The sequence below is a fragment of the Scyliorhinus torazame genome, chromosome 2, assembly GCF_047496885.1.
Source record: "Scyliorhinus torazame isolate Kashiwa2021f chromosome 2, sScyTor2.1, whole genome shotgun sequence".
Taxonomy (NCBI): Eukaryota; Metazoa; Chordata; class Chondrichthyes; order Carcharhiniformes; family Scyliorhinidae; genus Scyliorhinus; species Scyliorhinus torazame.
In genome coordinates this window covers 270991244-271010801 of record NC_092708.1, presented here as the reverse complement: position 1 = coordinate 271010801, position 19558 = coordinate 270991244, and the positions used below count along the sequence as shown (strand labels likewise).

The following is a 19558-nucleotide window of genomic DNA, read 5'->3' as shown; positions in this document are numbered from 1 at the left end:
CCTGAGATCAGAAGTTCTGGCCTATTTAATATTTAAATAGGGTAGTGAGAAGTAACTGAGAAGGGTTCTGGGAGGAGTCGGCTCGCACACCACAAATGAGAAGGACGTTGAGGAGGACCGAGTGTCAAAGAAACCATCCAAGGGGCCGAAGAGACGGTAAAACTAGCAGACGGCAGGAGAGGAAAGCTGGAGGGACGGAGCAAGGTAGGACTGGACTTCGCAGTCCAACTGGACATGGCAACAATAGGAACAAGGGAATCAAAAATGGCAGAGAGGGAAAAGCTACAAATGGACTTTGACCTGCCCTCCACTGGGAAAGCAGTGCACCAGCTCCGTCAGACACGGGAGACATTTTACAAGCGTGGAGACGAGGCCAGCCGCCTACTGGCTCACCAGCTGAGGAAGCAAGAGCCACGAGGGAAATAGCTCAGGTGAAGGACAAGAACGGCAAACTAGGTGCAGCGCCAGATGAGATTAACGAGGCCTTGGCGACCTTCCACCGAGAGCTGTACAGCTCCGAGCCCCTGCAGACACGGGGAGAACGTGTAGACTCCACACAGACAGTGACCCAAGCCAGGAATCGGACCCGGGTCCCTGGCGCTGTGATTCAACAGTTCTAACCACTGTGCTATATGCAGATTTGACAAAAAGTGATCCCGCCCACATGGGCAGAATTGACATCGCAACGTCTCGTGAGATTGTGTTAAATCTCACAAAGTGTAGCGTGCCGGGTAGATTCCGTTGTTACTCGACACCCAAATGTAATGACAACAGCACCCATTCTCTCTCTTGTAAGACATACACTTACATGAAAACATGATTACGGAGGAGACAGCATACATTTAGGATTTAGAAAAATCAAAATAGTCACTATACTATTGTCTTTGAAGATGGAAGCTGGAAATGCTGAGGTTTGATGAAGAAAGTGGAGCTTATGGCGATGAATTTGCAGTGGCTTATGCCTTACAACTGGTTTCTGGCTTGTCTCCAGTCAAAGTTATAGTTGAACACTTTTATGTCCAGGCCCTTGGGTTTGCACTATTCTTTGCACTTTTATATGCTCTTTCCTTTAGTGGTTTGGTGTCTCTATCACCCTTTTTTGGTCAACCAAGGCCAGTTTATTTGGCAAGTAGAGCTCTTTACCCGTAGGACTATATGCTACTTCTGTACTCAGTGACATTTGTCTGACTATCTACTGCTTATCTCTAGTTTTACCTGGTCATGGTTTGAATCAATTTACAGTTGGCAATCCCTATCTCAGCCATACTTAGCCATACCAAAATCTAATCCTGCACTGAAGTGTGTGTCATGAGAATGTCGCTTTAAGAAATGTTTGGCTGCTCATATTACTGCAGTGTGTCAGTGTGGGTGGAGCTGGGCTGTCTGTCAGCTTTTTACTTTCATTTTAGGCTGTGTGCTACAGGGTGTGTTTTAGTTTTGTTTTCAGTGTTGGAGCTGAAGCCAGACAAAGCAGGTGTACTGTTGATCTCTCTGCCATGAAAAGACTATCTCTTGATCATTTGGTGAATTCAGAATTATAAATGTTCTCCGTAGTGAATGTAAATCTAATGTGCTTCTGTTTAAAGGTGTTTCTTTTGTCTTCTGGATGTTGTTTGGCAAGTTGTTAAGGATTACTTAGTGTTGTATTCTTTGGGGGTTGTATTTGAATTAATGGTTGCTAAGATGTTCACTGTATGTTTGAAAAAGGTTAACTTGAGTTCATAGAATAAACATTGTTTTGCTTTAAAAAATACTTTTCCATTTCTGCTGTACCACACCTGTAGAGTGGGCCGTGTGCTCCCCATACCACAATCTATTAAAAGTTGTGGGTCAGGTGAACTCAATGATACACTTTGGGGTTCTCTAAACCCTGGTCCATAATAGTGCCAAATACCATTCTCCGCACACACATACAGTTTCATTTTGATATATTAAATATTATTTATCTTGTCAAGCCAGACAATTATTTTAATTTGTTTTAGAATTGAGGACGGTATTTTCAATTAAATGAAGCCAATGTGGGAGTACAGATAGAACTGCCACAATTGAAGGTTGTTAATTTTCTATCACCCTTTAATTTATAGATCACGGACAGGATTCTCTCGCCTCCCCTGTGGCGTGTTTCTCGGTGGCGGGGGGTGCCCTGCCTTTGTCCGGTGGCGGGATCTCCCAGTTCTGCCACTGTCAATCGGATCCCATTGATTCCACCCCACGCTGCCAGGAAACACATGGCGAGGGTGTGCTGTTGGCGGGATCTCCGTGAAGAGCTGTAAGATTTTGTCCCATGAAACTAAAGTGGACTCAGTTCCCAGAGATTAGATTATGTCAATAGGAGCATATGACTGAGTCCTCGAGATGTCATTGGTGGCAAGGCGGCATCTACTCGATGGGCCAAATGGCCTCCTTCTGTGCCATAAGTACTCTAGGGGCTGGTTTAGCACAGGGCTAAAGAACTGGCTTTTAAAGCAGACCAAGGCAGGCCAGCAGCACGGTTCAATTCCCGTAACAGCCTCCCCGAACAGGCGCCAGAATGTGGCGAACTAGGGGCTTTTCACAGTAACTTCATTTGAAGCCTACTTGTGAAAATAAGCGATTTTCATTTCATTTCATTTCTAAGACACTGTCACCTTGTTGTGGGTTCAAGCTGCATGCCAAAGACTTGAGCACAAAATCATGACTAGGGAGTCCTGCGTTTTCAGATGCACCATCTTCCAGTTGAGTTATTAAAATGAGATCCTGCCAGTCCTGTGAGATTGACATATAAGCTGGCGTGTCCCAGCCCACATATATAAATCATTCCTGCTTGTGGGAGCTTGCCATGGGCACATTGACTTCCACATTTCCTGCATTCCAACAGTCACCATTCATTAAGGTTACAGTATAAAATGGGTAGGCTGGGAAGTAGAAACTCAAGAGGCCAAGACTAGTGATCAGGAGGCACAAGTTCAGATCCTACCTTGGCAATTGGAGGAATTTAGATTCTGTTAATTAAATAAATCTAGAACAAAAAGCTGGTGTTGGTAACGGGGACCATGAAACATCCGGAGGTCATGAGAGACGCTGTATTAAAATACAAGTGAGTGATGATGTGTTCCTTATTCATTTCAGAAATGGAAGTTGAAGGGATCAGCCATCCAGCAGCTCATAACTGGCGCTTGCCTGGACAGCCAAGCAGTCAAGGCCGAGCCCAGCCGGGTGGGGACCACACCCTGTCGCCCCGAGCTCAGCAGCCAACAGTGGGAGCGGCTGCAGGTGACGTGACAACAGAAGCCATGCGTCGCCCCCACTAAGCATGCGTGGACTTGAAAGAAGAGGAGGGGGTTTTGACATTTGTGTAAATACATGTCCACTTCAGACATTGGATTAGAAAAGGTCAGAACGCATCAGCACCAGCTGTCTGAACAGCAATTGAGAAGAAACAACTGGACAGGACACTCAACACAGCACAGATACCGCTGGAGCTGTCTAAAGAAACCATTGTGCACAAACAGCCTGAATACCATCCTTTCTCTGTAGCTGCTGTGTACTACAGCATTGTGATTCTTTCTTTCCAAAGTATAACTTCACTGTCACTGATTAGCTCAATCTCTTACCTTTAGAGAGTGGTTAATTATTCCAAACGCAGGTAAATCTCTTGTCACAATTGGTCAAGTATGTTTGCCTCTTTCCCATGAACTACTACCTATCACATGACCGACTGCCACCAATAGCCCACCCCCCAGGTCAACCAGTACATCGACCATGATGGTGCTCTGCCTTTCCCACACCAATTGGAAAACAAAAAGATCCTTCATTACCTGAACAACAGTTAAGAATTTTCCAGTCAAGTAGCCATTCCCCCCGCCCCCCCACTCCCCATCTCGGATATTACTAATAAATGAAACTTCAAATCAAAATGAAAAATGTACCTTTTTTTTCAATGCCCCTATGATTTTTAGAAATATGGGCGAGATTTAACTTTCAAAATACCCCCGTTGTGGGCGCGAATAGCGGGGTGTAGGCACTGAGAATGACCCCGCTATCAAACAGGACTCTTTGGGCCTCGGCGATGAACGCTCTGCCGAGACCGCACCTACCTCATTTCCTGCACTGATGAGCTGAACTGGTCAGTGCAGGAAGAGATCGGGGCACCATTTTTAAATGCCGCCCCCAATCTCGTGACCCCTGGGACATCCCACCACAGCCTCTGGACCCCCCAACCTGCCTCTTTGGGGGTCCTTGAGCCCCTCTCACCCCATCACTTAAGGGCAGGACACTCCCTGACCGGATCCTGGGCATGAGCAACCTGGCACCCAGGCACCTTGACACTGCCAGCCTGACATCCTGACAGTGCCTCTGTCAAGAACAAGAACAAAGAAATGTACAGCACAGGAACAGGCCCTTCGGCCCTCCAAGCCCGTGCGACCATGCTGCCCGACTAAACTACAATCTTCTACACTTCCTGGGTCCATATCCCTCTATTCCCATCCTATTCATGTATTTGTCAAGATGCCCCTTAAATGTCCCTATCGTCCCTGCTTCCACCACCTCCTCCGGTAGCGAGTTCCAGGCACCCACTACCCTCTGTGTAAAAAACTTACCTCGTACATCTACTCTAAACCTTGCCCCTCTCACCTTAAACCTATGCCCCCTAGTAATTGACCCCTCTACCCTGGGGAAAAGCCTCTGACTATCCACTCTGCCTGTGCCCCTCATAATTTTGTAGACCTCTATCAGGTCGCCCCTCAACCTCCGTCGTTCCAGTGAGAACAAACCGAGTTTATTCAACTGCTCCTCATAGCTAATGCCCTCCATACCAGACAACATTCTGGTAAATCTCTTCTGCACCCTCTCTAAAGCCTCCACATCCTTCTGGTAGTGGGGCGACCAGAATTGAACACTATACTCCAAGTGTGGCCTAACTAAGGTTCTATACAGCTGCAACATGACTTGCCAATTCTTATACTCAATGCCCCGGCCAATGAAGGCAAGCATGCCGTATGCCTTCTTGACTACCTTTTCCACCTGTGTTGCCCCTTTCAGTGACCTGTGGACCTGTGCTCCTAGATCTCTCTGACTTTCAATACTCTTGAGGGTTCTACCATTCACTGTATATTCCCTACCTGCATTAGACCTTCCAAAATGCATTACCTCACATTTGTCTGGATTAAACTCCATCTGCCATCTCTCCGCCCAAGTCTCCAAACAATCTAAATCCTGCTGTATCCTCTGACAGTCCTCATCGCGATCCGCAATTCCACCAACCTTTGTGTCGTCTGCAAACTTACTAATCAGACCAGTTACATTTTCCTCCAAATCATTTATATATACTACAAACAGCAAAGGTACCAGCACTGATCCCTGCGGAACACCACTGGTCACAGCCCTCCAATTAGAAAAGTATCCTTCCATTGTTACTCTCTGTCTTCGATGACCTAGCCAGTTCTGTATCCACCTTGCCAGCTCACCCCTGATCCCGTGTGACTTCACCTTTTGTACTAGTCTACCATGAGGGACCTTGTCAAAGGCCTTACTGAAGTCCATATAGACAACATCCACTGCCCTACCTGCATCAATCATCTTAGTGACCTCCTCGAAAAACTCTATCAAGTTAGTGAGACACGACCTCCCCTTCACGAAACCATGCTGCCTCTCACTAATACGTCCATTTGCTTCCAAATGGGAGTAGATCCTGTCTCGAAGAATTCTCTCCAGTAATTTCCCTACCACTGAAGTAAGGCTCACCGTCTGTAGTTCCTTGGATTATCCTTGCTACCCTTCTTAAACAGAGGAACAACATTGGCTATTCTCCAGTCCTCCGGGACATCACCTGAAGACAGTGAAGATCCAAAGATTTCTGTCAAAGCCTCAGCAATTTCCTCTCCAGCCTCCTTCAGTATTCTGGGGTAGATCCCATCAGGCCCTGGGGACTTATCTACCTTAATATTTTTTAAGACGCCCAACACCTCGTCTTTTTGGATCTCAATGTGACCCAGGCTATCTACACACCCTTCTCCAGACTCAACATCTACCAATTCCTTCTCTTTGGTGAATACTGATGCAACGTATTCATTTAGTACCTCGCCCATTTCCTCTGGCTCCACACATAGATTTCCTTGCCTATCCTTCAGTGGGCCAACCCTTTCCCTGGCTACTCTCTTGCTTTTTATGTACGTGTAAAAAACTTTGGGATTTTCCTTAACCCTATTTGCCAATGACTTTTTGTGACCCCTTCTAGCCCTCCTGACTCCTTGCTTAAGTTCCTTCCTACTTTCCTTATATTCCACAAAGGCTTCGTCTGTTCCCAGCGTTTTAGCCCTGACAAATGGCTCCTTTTTCTTTTTGACGAGGCCTACAATATCTCTCGTTATCCAAGGTTCCCGAAAATTGCCGTATTTATCCTTCTTCCTCACAGGAACATGCCGGTCCTGAATTCCTTTCAACTGACATTTGAAAGCCTCCCACATGTCAGATGTTGATTTGCCCTCAAACATCCGCGCCCAATCTAGGTTCTTCAGTTCCCGCCTAATATTGTTATAGAACATAGAAAATACAGCACAGAACAGGCCCTTCGGCCCACGATGTTGTGCCGAACCTTTGTCCTAGATTAATCATAGATTATCATTGAATTTACAGTGCAGAAGGAGGCCATTCGGCCCTTTGAGTCTGCATCGGCTCTTGGAAAGAGCACCCTACCCAAACTCAACATCTCCACCCAACACCAAGGGCAATTTTGGACATTAAGGGCAATTTATCATTGGCCAATTCACCTAACCTGCACATCTTTGGACTGTGGGAGGAAACCGGAGCACCCGGAGGAAACCCACGCAGACACGGGGAGGACGTGCAGACTCCGCACAGACAGTGACCCAAGCCGGATCGAACCTGGGACCCTGGAGCTGTGAAGCAATTGTGCTATCCACAATGCTACCGTGCTGCCCTTAAGAACAAATAAATCTACACTATATCATTTTACCGTAATCCATGTACCTATCCAATAGCTGCTTGAAGGTCCCTAATGTTTCCGATTCAACTACTTCCACAGGCAGTGCATTCCATGCCCCCACTACTCTCTGGGTAAAGAACCTACCTCTGATATCCCTCCTATATCTTCCACCTTTCACCTTAAATTTATGTCCCCTTGTAATGGTTTGTTCCACCCGGGGAAAAAGTCTCTGACTGTCTACTCTATCTATTCCCCTGATCATCTTATAAACCTCTATCAAGTCGCCCCTCATCCTTCTCCGTTCTAATGAGAAAAGGCCTAGCACCCTCAACCTTTCCTCATAAGACCGACTCTCCATTTCAGGCAACATCCTGGTAAATCTTCTTTGCACCTTTTCCAAAGCTTCCACATCCTTCCTAAAATGAGGCGACCAGAACTGTACACAGTACTCCAAATGTGGCCTTACCAAAGTTTTGTACAGCTGCATCATCACCTCACTGCTCTTAAATTCAATCCCTCTGTTAATGAACGCGAGCACACCATAGGCCTTCTTCACAGCTCTATCCACTTGAGTGGCAACTTTCAAAGATGTATGAACATAGACCCCAAGATCTCTCTGCTCCTCCACATTGCCAAGAACTCTACCGTTAACCCTGTATTCCGCATTCATATTTGTCCTTCCAAAATGGACAACCTCACACTTTTCAGGGTTAAACTCCATCTGCCACGTCTCAGCCCAGCTCTGCATCCTATCTATGTCTCTTTGCAGCCGACAACAGCCCTCCTTACTATCCACAACTCCACCAATCTTCGTATCGTCTGCAAATTTACTGACCCACCCTTCAACTCCCTCATCCAAGTCATTAATGAAAATCACAAACAGCAGAGGACCCAGAACTGATCCCTGCGGTACGCCACTGGTAACTGGGATCCAGGCTGAATATTTGCCATCCACCACCACTCTCTGACTTCTATCGGTTAGCCAGTTCGTTATCCAACTGGCCAAATTTCCCACTATCCCATGCCTCCTTACTTTCTGCATAAGCCTACCATGGGGAACCTTATCAAATGCCTTACTAAAATCCATGTACACTACATCCACTGCTTTACCTTCATCCACATGCTTGGTCACCTCCTCAAAGAATTCAATAAGACTTGTAAGGCAAGACCTACCCCTCACAAATCCGTGCTGACTATCCCTAATCAAGCAGTGTCTTTCCAGATGCTCAGAAATCCTATCCTTCAGTACCCTTTCCATTACTTTGCCTACCACCGAAGTAAGACTAACTGGCCTGTAATTCCCAGGGTTATCCCTAGTCCCTTTTTTGAACAGGTGCATGACATTCGCCACTCTCCAATCCCCTGGTACCACCCCTGTTGACAGTGAGGACGAAAAGATCATTGCCAACGGCTCTGCAATTTCATCTCTTGCTTCCCATAGAATCCTTGGATATATGCCGTCAGGCCCGGGGGACTTGTCTATCCTCAAGTTTTTCAAAATGCCCAACACATCTTCCTTCCTAACAAGTATTTCCTCGAGCTTACCAATCTGTTTCACACTGTCCTCTCCAACAATATCGCCCCTCTCATTTGTAAATACAGAAGAAATGTACTCGTTCAAGACCTCTCCTATCTCTTCAGACTCAATACACAATCTCCTGCTACTGTCCTTGATCGGACCTACCCTCACTCTAGTCATTCTCATATTTCTCTCACATGTGTAAAAGGCCTTGGGGTTTTCCTTGATCCTACCCGCCAAAGATTGTTCATGCCCTCTCTTAGCTCACCTAATCCCTTTCTTCAGTTCCCTCCTGGCTATCTTGCATCCCTCCAATGCCCTGTCTGAACCTTGTTTCCTCAGCCTTACATAAGTCTCCTTTTTCCTCTTAACAAGACATTCAACCTCTTGTCAACCATGGTTCCCTCACTCGACCATCTCTTCCCTGCCTGACAGGGACATACATATCAAGGACACGTAGCACCTGTTCCTTGAACAAGTTCCACATTTCACTTGTGTCCTTCCCTGCCAGCCTATGTTCCCAACTTCAATTCTTGTCTGACAACATCGTATTTACCCTTCCCCCAATTGTAAACCTTGCCCTGTTGCACGTACCTATCCCTCTCCATTACTAAAGTGAAAGTCACAGAATTGTGGTCACTATCTCCAAAATGCTCCCCCACTAACAAATCTATCACTTGCCCTGGTTCATTACAAAGTACTAAATCTAATATTGCCCCTCCTCTGGTCGGACAATCTACATACTGTGTTAGAAAAGCTTCCTGGACACACTGCACAAACACCACCCCATCCAAACTATTTGATCTAAAGAGTTTCCACTCAATATTTGGGAAGTTAAAGTCACCCATGACTACCACCCTATGACTTCTGCACCTTTCCAAAATCTGTTTCCCAATCTGTTCCTCCACATCTCTGCTACTATTGGGGGGCCTATAGAAAACTCCTAACAAGGTGACTGCTCCTTTCCTATTTCTGACTTCAACCCATACTACCTCAATAGGGTGATACTCCTCGAACTGCCTTTCTGCAGCTGTTATACTATCTCTAATTAATAATGCCACCCCCCCACCTCTTTTACCACCCTCCCTAATCTTATTGAAACATCTATAACCAGGGACCTCCAACAACCATTTCTGCCCCTCTTCTATCCAAGTTTCCGTGATGGCCACCACATCGCAGTCCCAAGTACCGATCCATGCCTTAAGTTCACCCACCTTATTCCTGATGCTTCTTGCGTTGAAGTATACACACTTCAACCCATCTTCGTGCCTGCAAGTACTCTCCTTTGTCAGTGTTCCCTTCCCCACTGCCTCATTACACGCTTTGGCGTCCTGAATATCGGCTACCTTAGTTGCTGGACTACAAATCCGGTTCCCATTCCCCTGCCAAATTAGTTTAAACCCTCCCGAAGAGTACTAGAAAACCTCCCTCCCAGGATATTGGTGCCCCTCTGGTTCAGATGCAACCCGTCCTGCTTGTACAGGTCCCACCTTCCCCAGAATGCGCTCCAATTATCCAAATACCTGAAGCCCTCCTTCCTACACCATTCCTGCAGCCACGTGTTCAACTGCACTCTCTCCCTATTCCTACCCTCGCTATCATGCGGCACCGGCAACAAACCAGAGATGACAACTCTGTCTGTCCTGGCTTTTAACTTCCAGCCTAACTCCCTAAACTTGTTTATTACCTCCACACCCCTTTTCCTACCTATGTCGTTGGTACCAATGTGCACCACGACTTCTGGCTGCTCCCCCTCCCCCTTAAGGATCCTGAAGACACGATCCGAGACATCCCTGGCCCTGGCACCCGGGAGGCAACATACCTTCCGGGAGTCTCGCTCGCGACCACAGAATCTCCTATCTATTCCCCTAACCATTGAATCTCCTACAACTATTGCTTTTCTATTCTCCCCACTTCCCTTCTGAGCCCCAGAGCCAGACTCAGTGCCAGAGACCTGGCCGCTAGGGCCTTCCCCCGGTAGGTCATCCCCCCCAACAGCATCCAAAACGGTATACTTGTTTTGAAGGGGAACGGCCACGAGGGATCCCTGCACTGTCTGCCTGTTTGTTTTTTTCCCCCTGACTGTAACCCAGCTATTCTTGGGCAAAATTCTCCCCCAACGGCGCGATGTCCGCCGACTGGCGCCAAAGACGGCGCCAATCAGACGGGCATCGCGCCGGCCCAAAGGTGCGGAATGCTCCGCATCTTTGGCGGCCTAGCCCCAACATTGAGGGGCTAGGCTGACGCCGGAGGGATTTCCGCCCCGCCAGCTGGCGGAAATGGCGTTTGTTTCCCCGCCAGCTGGCGCGGAAATGCGGTGCATGTGCGGGAGCGTCAGCGGCCGCTGACAGTTTCCCGGCGCATGCACGGGAGCGTCAGCGGCCGCTGAAAGTTTCCCGCGCATGCGCAGTGGGGAGAGTCTCTTCCGCCTCCGCCATGGTGGAGGCCGTAGCGGAGGCGGAAGGAAAAGAGTGCCCCCACGGCACAGGCCCGCCCGCGGATCGGTGGGCCCCGATCGCGGGCCAGGCCACCGTGGGGGCACCCCCCGGGGTCAGATCGCCCCGCGCCCCCCCCAGGACCCCGGAGCCCGCCCACGCCGCCTGGTCCCGCCGGTAAATACCAGGTTTGATTTACGCCGGCGGGACAGGCAATTTCTGGGCGGGACTTCGGCCCATCCGGGCCGGAGAATTGAACGGGGGGTCCCGCCAACCGGCGCGGCCTGATTCCCGCCACCTCCCAATCTCCGGTACCGGAGACTTCGGCGGGGACGGGATTCACGGCGGCCAACGGCCATTCTCCGATCCGGCGGGGGGTCATAGAATGACGCCCCAGGTCCTGTACCTTGGATGTGGTTACCTCCCTGTAACTCTTCTCAATCACCCCCTCTGCCTCCCGGATGATCCGAAGTTCATCCAGCTTCAGCTCCAGTTCCCTAACACGGTCTTTGAGGAGCTGAAGTTGGGTGCACTTCCCGCAGGTATAGTCAGCGGGGACACCAGTGGTATCCCTCACCACCCACATCCTACAGGAGGAGCATGCCACTGGCCTAGCCTCCATCCCCTCTTACCTTACAGAATATAGCTGCCGTGTGGACTAACTAGATCTCTGCCCTCCGACTCTGCTCCCAGTCAGCTACACTTTCTGTAAACTCCTGGCTCTCTTCGCACTCTTTGCGGAAATGTCGGAAACAAAATGAAAGGAGCACCTTACTCCCTCCTCACCTAACTCCCTCGGTCACCAAACTCTTACTATAGCACTCAAAAAGCACCAAATTCAGCACTCAGTGCAAACAGCCTTGTTATAATTAGCCTTCCCCCAATTTAGCACATTCATCCTAGGACCACTCTTATCCTTGTCCACAAGCACTTTAAAACTTACTGAATTGTGGTCACTGTTCCCGAAATTCTCCCCGACTGAAACTTCTACCACCTGGCCGGGCTCATTCCCCAATACCAGGTCCAGTACCGCCCCTTCCCTAGTTGGACTGTCTACATATTGTTTTAAGAAGCCCTCCTGGATGCTCCTTACACACTCTGCCCAGTCTAAGCCCCTGGCACTAAGTGAGTCCCAGTTAATATTTGGGAAGTTGAGGTCTCCCATCACCACAACCCTGTTGTTTTTACTCTTTTCCAAAATCTGTCTACCTATCTGCTCCTCTATCTCCCGCTGGCTGTTGGGAGGCCTGTAGTAAACCCCCAACATTGTGACTGCACCCTTCTTATTCCTGCACTCTACCCATACAGCCTCACTGCCCTCTGAGGTGTCCTCCCGTAGTACAGCTGTGATATTCTCCCTAACCAGTAGCGCAACTCCGCCACCCCTTTTACACCCCCCTCTATCCCACCTGAAACATTTAAATCCTGGAACGTTTAGCTGTGAATCCTGCCCTTCCCTCAACCAGGTCTCTGTAATGGCAACAACATCATAGTTCCAAGTACTAGTCCAAGCTCCAAGCTCATCTGCCTTACCCGTAATACTTCTTGCATTAAAACATATACACTTCAGGCCACCAGACCCGCTGTGTTCAGCAACTTCTCCCTGTCTGCTCTGCCTCAGAGCCACACTGTCCCTATTACCTAGTTCTCCCTCAATGCTCTCACTTTCTGACATATTGCTCCCATGCCCACCCCCCTGCCATACTAGTTTAAACCCTCCCGCGTGACACTAGCAAACCTCGCGGCCAGGATATTTATGCCTCTCCAGTTTAGATGCAACCCGTCCTTATATAGGTTACACCTGCCCCGGAAGAGCTCCCAGTGGTCCAGATAACGGAAACCCTCCCTCCTACACCAGCTGTTTAGCCACGTGTTTAGCTGCTCTATCTTCCTATTTCTAGCCTCACTGGCACGTGGCACAGGGAGTAATCCCGAGATTACAACCCTAGAGGTCCTGTCTTTTAACTTTCTGCCTAGCTCCCTGAACTCCTGCTGCAGGATCTCATGCCCCTTCCTGCCTATGTCGTTATTACCAATATGTACAACAACCTCTGCCTGTTTGCCCTCCCCCTTCAGGATGCCCTCTACCTGTTCGGAGACATCCTGAACCCTGGCACCAGGGAGGCAACATACCATCCTGGAGTCTTTTTCACGTCCACAGAAGCGCCTATCTGTGCCCCTGACTATAGAGTCCCCTATTACTAATGCTCTTCTGCGCTTTGACCCTCCCTTCTGAACATCAGAGCCAGCCGTGGTGCCACTGCTCTGGCTGCTGCTGTTTTCCCCTGATAGGCTATCCCCCCCTCCCTCGACAGTATCCAAAGGGGTATACCTGTTCGAGAGGGGGACAACCACAGGGGATTCCTGCACTGGCTGCCTGCCCTTTCTGGTGGTCATCCATTTCTCTGCCTGCACTTTGGGTGTGACCACATTTATATAACTGCGATCTATGATGCTTTCTGCCACCTGCATGCTCCTAAGTGCATCCAATTGCTGCTCCAACCGAACCATGCGGTCTGTGAGGAGCTCCAGTTGGGTGCACTTTCTGCAGATGAAGCCATCTGGGACGCTGGAAGCTTCCCGGACCTGCCACATCTCACAGTCAGAGCACTGCACCCCTCTAACTGACATTGCGTCAATTAATTAGTAAATTAAAATTAAAAGTTAAAATTATTTTTTTTTAAAAAGTTACTGTTAACTATCTGTTTCCTAGCACTAGATTTCTACTATAAATGTGTAAGCTAAATATCGTACTCTCTGATCTCTGGCTTAGATACCCCTCTAAATTATAATTAAGTAATTATGTTTAATTAGTTACCAATGCTTAATTTTTTTCATTTAGTGTAGATTCCCAACCAGCCACTCAGCTTTTCTGTGATGTCACTTCAGTTCCCCCCCCCCCCCCCCCACACACACACAATTTGAAAAGGTAATAAAAGTAAAAATGAGTAAAATTCACTTACCTTCTTACCTTCTGAGGGTCTTGGATGTTCTCAGGTTCTCTCCCTGACAGAGACTGCTCCTCCTCCTCCGAACGGCTCCCGAAACTAGGCCGCGGTCTTTTTACATCTCCGCTCCGACTCGCAGCTCCCGCTCTTTTTAAATCTCCGTTCCGACTCGCAGCTCCTGCTCTTTTTAAATCTCCACACCGACTCGCAGCTCCCGCTCTTTTTAAATCTCCGCTCCGACTCGCAGCTCCCGCTCTTTTTAAATCTCCGCACCGACTCTCAGCTCCTGCTCTTTTTAAATCTCCGCTCCCACTCTCAGCTCCTGCTCTTTTTAAATCTCCGCTCCGACTCACAGCTCCTGCTTTTTTTAAATCTCTGTCAGCCTGGCAGGTTGCCTGGGTGATACTGCCATGGTACCTGGGTGGCACTGCCAATCTGCCCGGCTGGCAATGCCAAGTTGCCACCAGCAGCAGGAGTGCCAGGGTACCACCCTGCCTAGAGCCCGACAGCCCGGGGGCCTCCAACTGCCTGGGAGACCCCCCCCAGATACCGTTACACCTGGTCCATGTTTGTGTGGACCAGTAGTAAACGGCAGCATGGCGAGGTCTCCCAGGTGAAACAATTCATTCCCGGGCCGAGGGAGAATCGGGCGCAGGCATATTTATATTAATCTAGATCTCGCCCTCCTGTTAAATCTCGCAAGGCTTTCTGAGCATTACAAATCTCGCGAGAGGCCTCTCGCAAAACTTGACAACCTCGTCGCATCACCAAGTTGGACACGAAGAGGCCATTCGATTGTGCCCATAGAAAATTTACAGCACAGAAGGAGACTATTCAGCCCATCGTGTGCGTGCAGGCTGAAAATTATCTATCCAGTCTAATCCCCTTTTTCCATCTTGGTTCGATGTCCTGTAGGTTATGCCATTTCAAGTTCCCTTCCAAGTGTTTTTTTGCACTCAATGAGGGTATCTGCCGCTATCACTTTTTCAGGCACTGAGTTCCACATCCCCACCAGCCTTTGGATGAAAACAATTGCCCTTTAATTTTCCACTGATCCTTCTGCAACTACTTTAAATTTATGCTGTCTGATTAACTTCTCTGCGAAGTAAAATTGTTTTCCCACTGTATCAAGGCCCCATATATATCTTAAACTCACTTAAATGTCCCCTCAGCTTCGCCTGTTCCAACGCTAACCTATCCATCCTTTCCACAAAATTAAAATTCTCTCATTCTGGAAACAGCCTTGTGAATCTCCTCAAATCCTGTCTAGTGAGGTTACACCTTCTTGTAATGTGACCAGTACTGTACACTATACTTTAACTGTGGCCTAACTAGTGTCTCAGGGCAGCATGGTGGCGTATGGTTAGCATTGCTGCCTCACGGCGCCGAGGTCCCAGGTTCATTCCCAGCTCTAGGTCACTGACCGTGTGGAGTTTGCACATTTTCCCTGTGTTTGCATGGGTTTTGCCCCCACAACCCAAAGATGTGCAGGGTAGGTGAATTGGCCACGCTAAATTGCCCCTTAATTGGAAAAAAAATTAATTGGGTACTCTAAATTTATTTTAAAAAAGAAAACACAAACAAAAAAACTAGTGTCTTATACAATCCAGCGTAACCGCCTTTCCCTTGTATTCTAGGCCTCGGCCAATAAAGTAAAGTATTCTGTATGCCTTCTTAACTACCTTATCTATCTGTAGTGTTATCGTAAGGGACACACTCCAAGTCTCTCTGTTACTCAACAATTCTCAGTATCCTACCATTTATTGTTCATTCCCTTGCCTTGTCTGTCCTCCCCAATCTCCCAATTGTCCACATTGAATCCTATTTTCCACTTGGCTAGTCCTTTGATATCTTCCCATGATCTTCAACTTTATATAAAATGTACAGCGCTGAGCAGCCCAACCAGACCTTGAGGCTTCACTCGAGCTCCATTCCATTTCTCTTAAGCTTCCCCAGCTTCACTTTACATGCATATATAATGTTTCCCCTGTGGGAGTGAGTCGCACATTCTCACCATTCTGGTAAAGACGTCTCTTTTGAACTCCCTGTTTGATTTGTTGCCAACCATCCCATATTGATGACCCTTCGTTTTTGCTTTCCCCACAAATGGTAAAACAGTCTCAGTATCTAAAATTGTGAAAGATGTTGATAGTGTAAAGACCTTTATGGGGTCACCTCTCAGCCTCACCTTTTCAAGAGTAAAGAGACTCTGGCTTTTCATCCTTTCCTGATGGGTATAACCACACAATTCTGGCATCATCTTTGATAACCTTTCTCGCACCCTCTCCAGTGCTTCCATATCCTTTCTATAATATACAGTACACCAAGTTTAGCATAAGTTCCTTACTTCTCAATTCTATCCCTACATAAATAAACCCCACCATCACGCGGCCAATTTTTCAGTCACCCGCAAGCTTCTTAACTCTAAATCATTGATATAAATAACAAAATACAAGGGACCCAGGATTCTGCACCCTGCAGTACCCTACTGGAAACAAACTTCCAGTCATTAAAAACACCAGTCAACCTTTGTCTCCTGCCACTGAGCCAATTTTGGATCCAAATTTCCACTTTTCCTTAGAACATAGAACATAGAAAAATACAGCACAGAACAGGCCCTTCGGCCCACGATGTTGTGCCGAACCTTTGTTCTAGATTAATCATAGATTATCATTGAATTTACAGTGCAGAAGGAGGCCATTCGGCCCTTTGAGTCTGCACCGGCTCTTGGAAAGAGCACCCTACCCAAACTCAACACTTCCACCCAACACCAAGGGCAATTTGTACATTAAGGGCAATTTATCATTGGCCAATTCACCTAACCCGCACATCTTTGGACTGTGGGAGGAAACCGGAGCACCCGGAGGAAACCCACGCAGACACGGGGAGGACGTGCAGACTCCGCACAGACAGTGACCCAAGCCGGAATCGAACCTGGGACCCTGGAACTGTGAAGCAATTGTGCTATCCACAATGCTACCGTGCTGCCCTTGAGAACAAATAAATCTACACTATCATTTTACTGTAATCCATGTACCTATCCAATAGCTGCTTGAAGGTCCCTAATGTTTCCGACTCAACTACTTCCACAGGCAGTGCATTCCATGAATCTCATGAGCTTCTAATTTTCTGATCAGTATGTCATGTGGGACTTTGCCAAAAGCCATGTAGCCTTTATCAAACATTCTACCTTAATTAATGCTCCTTTTTAACCTGGTTAGTCAAATGTGACCTTGCCTTAACAAATCCATGGTGGCTGTCCTTGATTAAGCTATGGCCTGTTAAATAATGATTTATACCGACCATCGGAATGTTTTCCAATAATTTGCCCGCCACTTGAAGTTAGGCTAGCTGGCCTGTAATTTCTCTGCTGTTCCGTTAAATAACGGCACATTAGCAGTTCTCCGGCACCACATTTATAGACAGAGAGGATTGGAAAATGACGATCGTAGCCTCCGCAGTTTTTCCCCTTGCTTCTTTTAGCAGCCTGCAATTTGTTTCATCCAGACCCGGGGAGTTATCTACTTGCAAAGATGCTAAACTCTTGAGTATTTGCTTTTTCTTTACATTTATTCCGGCCAATGAACCCGATTCAGTGACCCCATTGTGCCTGGAGCAGATCCGGATGCAACAAGTGAATTGCGGAAGAACCCCAAATCAGGCTCCATGCCAGGCTGAAAGGTGGGGGGGGGGGGATCAGGCCTGTCAGACAAAATGGCGCCCCGATCTGCAAGCAGCCGTTCCTGCTGATGAGAGCAGCTCACTAGCAGTAAATCACTTTAGGTGTGGCCTCGATGGAGAGAAACTCCAAGGCCAAAAAAATGGCAAAGTGTCGTTGATTAGCGGGCTAAATCCTGGCGCTGCAGCCGTCGAGAATCACCCCGCTGAACGTGTCCAAAACGGTCTTTGTTTTAAGTCCACTGAATCGCGTCCAATATTTCACACTCCTCCAGCTTAAATACAATGTCTGCTTTGCCCCTCTCTTTTGTGAAGAGGCACAAAGTATTAAGAGCCAGAAAAGGTTGACCAGTATGTTACTTGGTATGGAGGGTATTAGCTATGAGGAGAGATTGAATAAACTGGAATTGTTCTCCCTAGAGAGACGGAGGCTGAGGGGCGACCTGATAGAAGTTTATAAAATGATTAGGGGTATAGATAGGGTGAACAGTTGGAGGCTTTTTCCCAGGGCGGAAATGACAATTACAAGGGGGGGCACAAGTTCAAGGTGAGGGGGGAAAGGTTCAGTGGAGATGTGCGGGGCAAGTTTTTTACACAGAGGGTGGTGGTGGCCTGGAATGCACTGCCAAGTGAGGTGGTTGAGGCAGATACATTAGCGACCTTAAAGACTTATCTGGATAGGGACATGAACAGACGGGGTATAGAAGGATACAGGCAGTTGTTCTAGATAGGGCATATGATCGGCGCAGGATTGGAGGGCCGAAGGGCCTGTTCCTGTACTGTAATGTTCTTTGTTCTCATCTAAAGCTCACGTTGTGGTTTTCAGAAACTTGCCTTTTTTGAAGGCAGCTGTACTTTTACATGTACAGCTGCTTCCATGAACCACGGATGTGCAAATTACAACGTGCCCATGACCCCCCCCCCCCCCCCCCGGTTAAAGTTCGGGCCTTTAATTTTACTTGCCAATATTTTTAATGCCCTCCTTGCTTTCTTAATTTCACCCCTGCAAAATCTACACTCTAGGTTTTCAGCAACACTGAGCTCGCAGTATCTGACATAAACTTCCCTTTTGTGCTTTATCCCATGCTATTTGATTAGAATTGTTTGTATTGACCATGTTTGGCTAGGTTTGATTTGAATAGGATTGGAACTATCCATGCCAACACCTCGCTCGGTGTGAACGCAGGTGGGCTCAGACAACATTATAGATCAGCTTAACCAGAACTCCAACAATGAGGATAACCACTGGTGATGTGATGGAAACGTTTGGAAGACATCAGGCAGCATCACTGCAGAGAGAAACAGAGTTGATAAAACTCTATGGGGGCATGGTGTAGAGGTTGTATCACTGGATTAGCAATCCAGAGACCCAGCCTCTGCTCTGGGAATGTGGGTTCAAATCCCACTATGCAGCTGGTGGGGAAAAGAAATCTGGAATGTAAAGAGGCTGGTCTCTGGACCAGAGACCGTAATCTATCCAAGTGTGGTAAAGCCGCATCTGGTTCATTATGTCCTTTAGGGAAAGATTGGTCTGGTTTACGCGCGTCTGCAGCCACAGAGCAATGTGATTGACTCTCAACTTCCCCTCTGTTCATGGGCAATCCGGGATGGGCAACAAATGCCATGAAAGTTCTTTTTTAAGTTCCTCTCTCCACAGATCCTGCCAGACATTTCCAACATTTTCTGTTTTTAATACCCGAGTTTCTGTAACACTGTTCAGGAGACTAATCTTCAACTCTTAGAGACTCTGGGTCAGTGCAGGAGAGCTGGTAATCCCAATCACAATGTGCAAGACTGTGTGAGAGGTTGGCACCATTACACCACCTTCAATGCTGCCCATCCAGTCAGTATTAATACATCAGGTGCCGTGAAGAACGATCTAGTCTGTTGCTTGCTTCCTTGTCTTTGGTTAAGTCCAGAATTAAATAGGGATGAGATCATGGCTGGAGCTTAGATTACTTTAGAAATCAATTGAAAACCACAGTAATTCATGTATCCTATCACAGCGGTATGCAGAGAAAACAATTTCTCTAGGGTCACTGCATTCCTGGTT

The 19558-nt window shown here is 47.6% G+C and overlaps 1 protein-coding gene across 1 annotated transcript in view; it reads left to right on the top strand.

Annotated features, from left to right (window-relative positions):
• The window catches only part of galnt16 (UDP-N-acetyl-alpha-D-galactosamine:polypeptide N-acetylgalactosaminyltransferase 16), a 238832-nt gene extending 235189 nt beyond the window's left edge, over positions 1-3643 (top strand). The window contains exon 15 of the mRNA XM_072487379.1: positions 3109-3643. Coding sequence (XP_072343480.1) covers positions 3109-3261 — 153 coding nt within the window. The 3' untranslated portion in view covers positions 3262-3643. The remainder of the gene's footprint in view (positions 1-3108) is intronic.
• The last annotated feature ends 15915 nt before the right edge of the window (positions 3644-19558 follow it).